This window comes from Eumetopias jubatus, unplaced genomic scaffold (assembly GCF_037043125.1).
Source record: "Eumetopias jubatus isolate StellerSeaLion01/CBP00866 unplaced genomic scaffold, mEumJub1_p1.0 scaffold_1, whole genome shotgun sequence".
Taxonomy (NCBI): Eukaryota; Metazoa; Chordata; class Mammalia; order Carnivora; family Otariidae; genus Eumetopias; species Eumetopias jubatus.
In genome coordinates this window covers 212109795-212112133 of record NW_028274807.1, presented here as the reverse complement: position 1 = coordinate 212112133, position 2339 = coordinate 212109795, and the positions used below count along the sequence as shown (strand labels likewise).

The window sequence follows — 2339 nt, the reverse complement described above, 5'->3', positions numbered from 1 at the left end:
GAGATCATAGACCATGGAATCCAGGATTGGTAGGAATAGGAGAGAAAGTAAGGTGAGTATATGGTGATCTGGCATCACTTCCAACCTTGAGGGACAGGTAACTATTGTAATAAGTGTTTGAGTGAAAACTGAAAATCAGGAATTTATGGTGGGCGAATATGTTCTCTGAATTATTTTTGACCATGACATTGTTGGTTGACGTCAAGGTCTGGGATATGGGAGTGAGTTGCTAAGAGCAGGGCAGATGATAATTTCACTATTGGTTTAAGTTTTGAAAACAAAGTGGTCAACAGGTCGAGCAAATGAATAGTCACCTAACACAGAAGGATGGTGCGGCTGGAGATTTAGAAAAAGACTGGGCACCGTATGTCCGGGGGTAGGGGGAAGACCAGGAATTGTATGGTTGAGCGTGACAAGGACAAGTGAGAATAAATCATAAAAGAGAGGAATCTTACAAGATGGTGAAGGAGAAATGATCTGGAGTAGGTCCTGAATTTTGACCTTGAACTTTCTGGTTTTGATCCAAGTCTATCTGATGACATCCCAGGACACAGGTCAGATCTATCCCCAGAGGTAGAGAAGGAAGGTGGAAGTACAAGATAACCGATACCATGCTCCTAAGAAGGCAACCTTTTAAACCATTTTAAACCAATCTCATGATTTATTTTTATAGGGTAAAAGCAAAAGAAGTATGATGGTCAAGACTCCACAGAGGAAGCAATATGATTGTGGAAACCAATCCAAACCAAAGTCTTGCTTAAGTGTCTCGATCCCTTTGAGGATGTCCAGTTACATATTCAAGAGGCCAGTTACCAGAATTACATCCCATCCTGGTAGTGAGGTCAGATGCCATCACTGGGAGGAAGCCCTGGACAAGCCCCAACAGGTGTGCTGGCAGAAGAGGCTACGAGGCCTCCAGGCCTGCAGCAGTACAGGGGAACCGTTAAGCACTTTGGATCTTGCCAGAGCCTTGCAAAAACTTGAACCTAGGTGCACAGGTGAATATCTGCCAGATGTTCTTGCAGGTAGTCTGAACTCCAGCCCCATGCCCATCCCTGCTGGGTCTTCAGGAGTTGATCTGGGTATCCCACAGCTCTTGTGCAAACAATTTCTGGTGACTGAGGAAGATATCAGGAAACAGGAAAGGAAAGTGAAGACAGCAAGAGAAAGGTTGGCCACAGCACTGGCTGTAGACAGACTTGCTAGAGAGGCAGAGACAATGAGGGGCCAAGAAGGACATCCTGAAAAACACCATGAGAAAAAGAAGCTAGTGCAGATGAAATGGCACAGGGCACTTCATTAATGTCTCTTTGCAGTGTCCATGGTGTCTTCATGCCCCGAGCCCTCGAAACTTTAATATGTACCAGTACTTTTCTTGTATTAAATTATTTTGTGTGACATAGACAATAGAGACAGTGATCTTTTTGAACTGCAAGATTGGGTTTCAGGCAAGGAGAGAAAAGAGATCTTTCCTTTCCATGAGGTACTGTTATCTTCCCTTACTTTGTATGTTATTTGTATTTTAAAGTCAACAGAGAGTGATCAAGTTCATGTGATTATTTAGTGTTCTGCCCTCACAGTCAGGGTAAAACATGCCTGGTCGAAATGGACTACTCTTTTTGTGTTAACATTCCAACAGAATCCAACATAATATTTTTCTTAATGTTCTCAAAAAAGATACCTGTTTATAGGTCTCTATTTTTCTGTTCTTGGTTGCACGTTAATTCAGAGTTCAGTACAAGGAAGTACCAGACTTCTCACTTTTAAAAATATCTCTATGTGTTGGAAATTTGATTCATGAAAACTGATGTGCCATTTTGGGGATCATGCTGTCAAGAGAGACTCTTCTCAGCATCATTAATCTATCACTGAGCTACTGCTCATTGGGATTTAATTGTCAATTTGCTTGAGCAACCTGTGGTAATATTCCAATCCTCTTCATCACTACTTAACTTTTGTCTCATGGATTCATCAGTTTCTGAGAATGAGTTATTAAAAAATAATATTTGTACTCTTTCTATCTTTCCTAAAAATGGGCTATTTTAAAATTGAATCTTCTCTCCTCTATTCTTCCAGGAAGTACTCATCTGGAATTTTAGAATGTGTTTTAACATCTTGTTTTAAGACTAATTCTGATTTAGATACACTGAATTTTTTCTTTTCCTTATGACTCCTGTTACATTTTTCTGTGGTCACATTTCTGCTTCCTGATGTACATCCTTGACTGGTTCTTTGACTGAAGGCCTTTGGCAGGTCAATGTTGAGTCTGTCCATATTTCAGGAAGTATTTTTATCTTTTTCTTTGACAGATAGTGTGGTGAGGTGTTTGATTTAGGTTC

The 2339-nt window shown here is 40.6% G+C and overlaps 1 protein-coding gene across 1 annotated transcript; it reads left to right on the top strand.

Annotated features, from left to right (window-relative positions):
* Positions 1-691: 691 nt before the first annotated feature.
* Positions 692-1303, top strand: MBD3L1 (methyl-CpG binding domain protein 3 like 1). The gene has a single exon (XM_028093214.2). The coding sequence runs from the start codon at positions 692-694 to the stop codon at positions 1301-1303; it is 612 nt and encodes a 203-aa protein (XP_027949015.1).
* The last annotated feature ends 1036 nt before the right edge of the window (positions 1304-2339 follow it).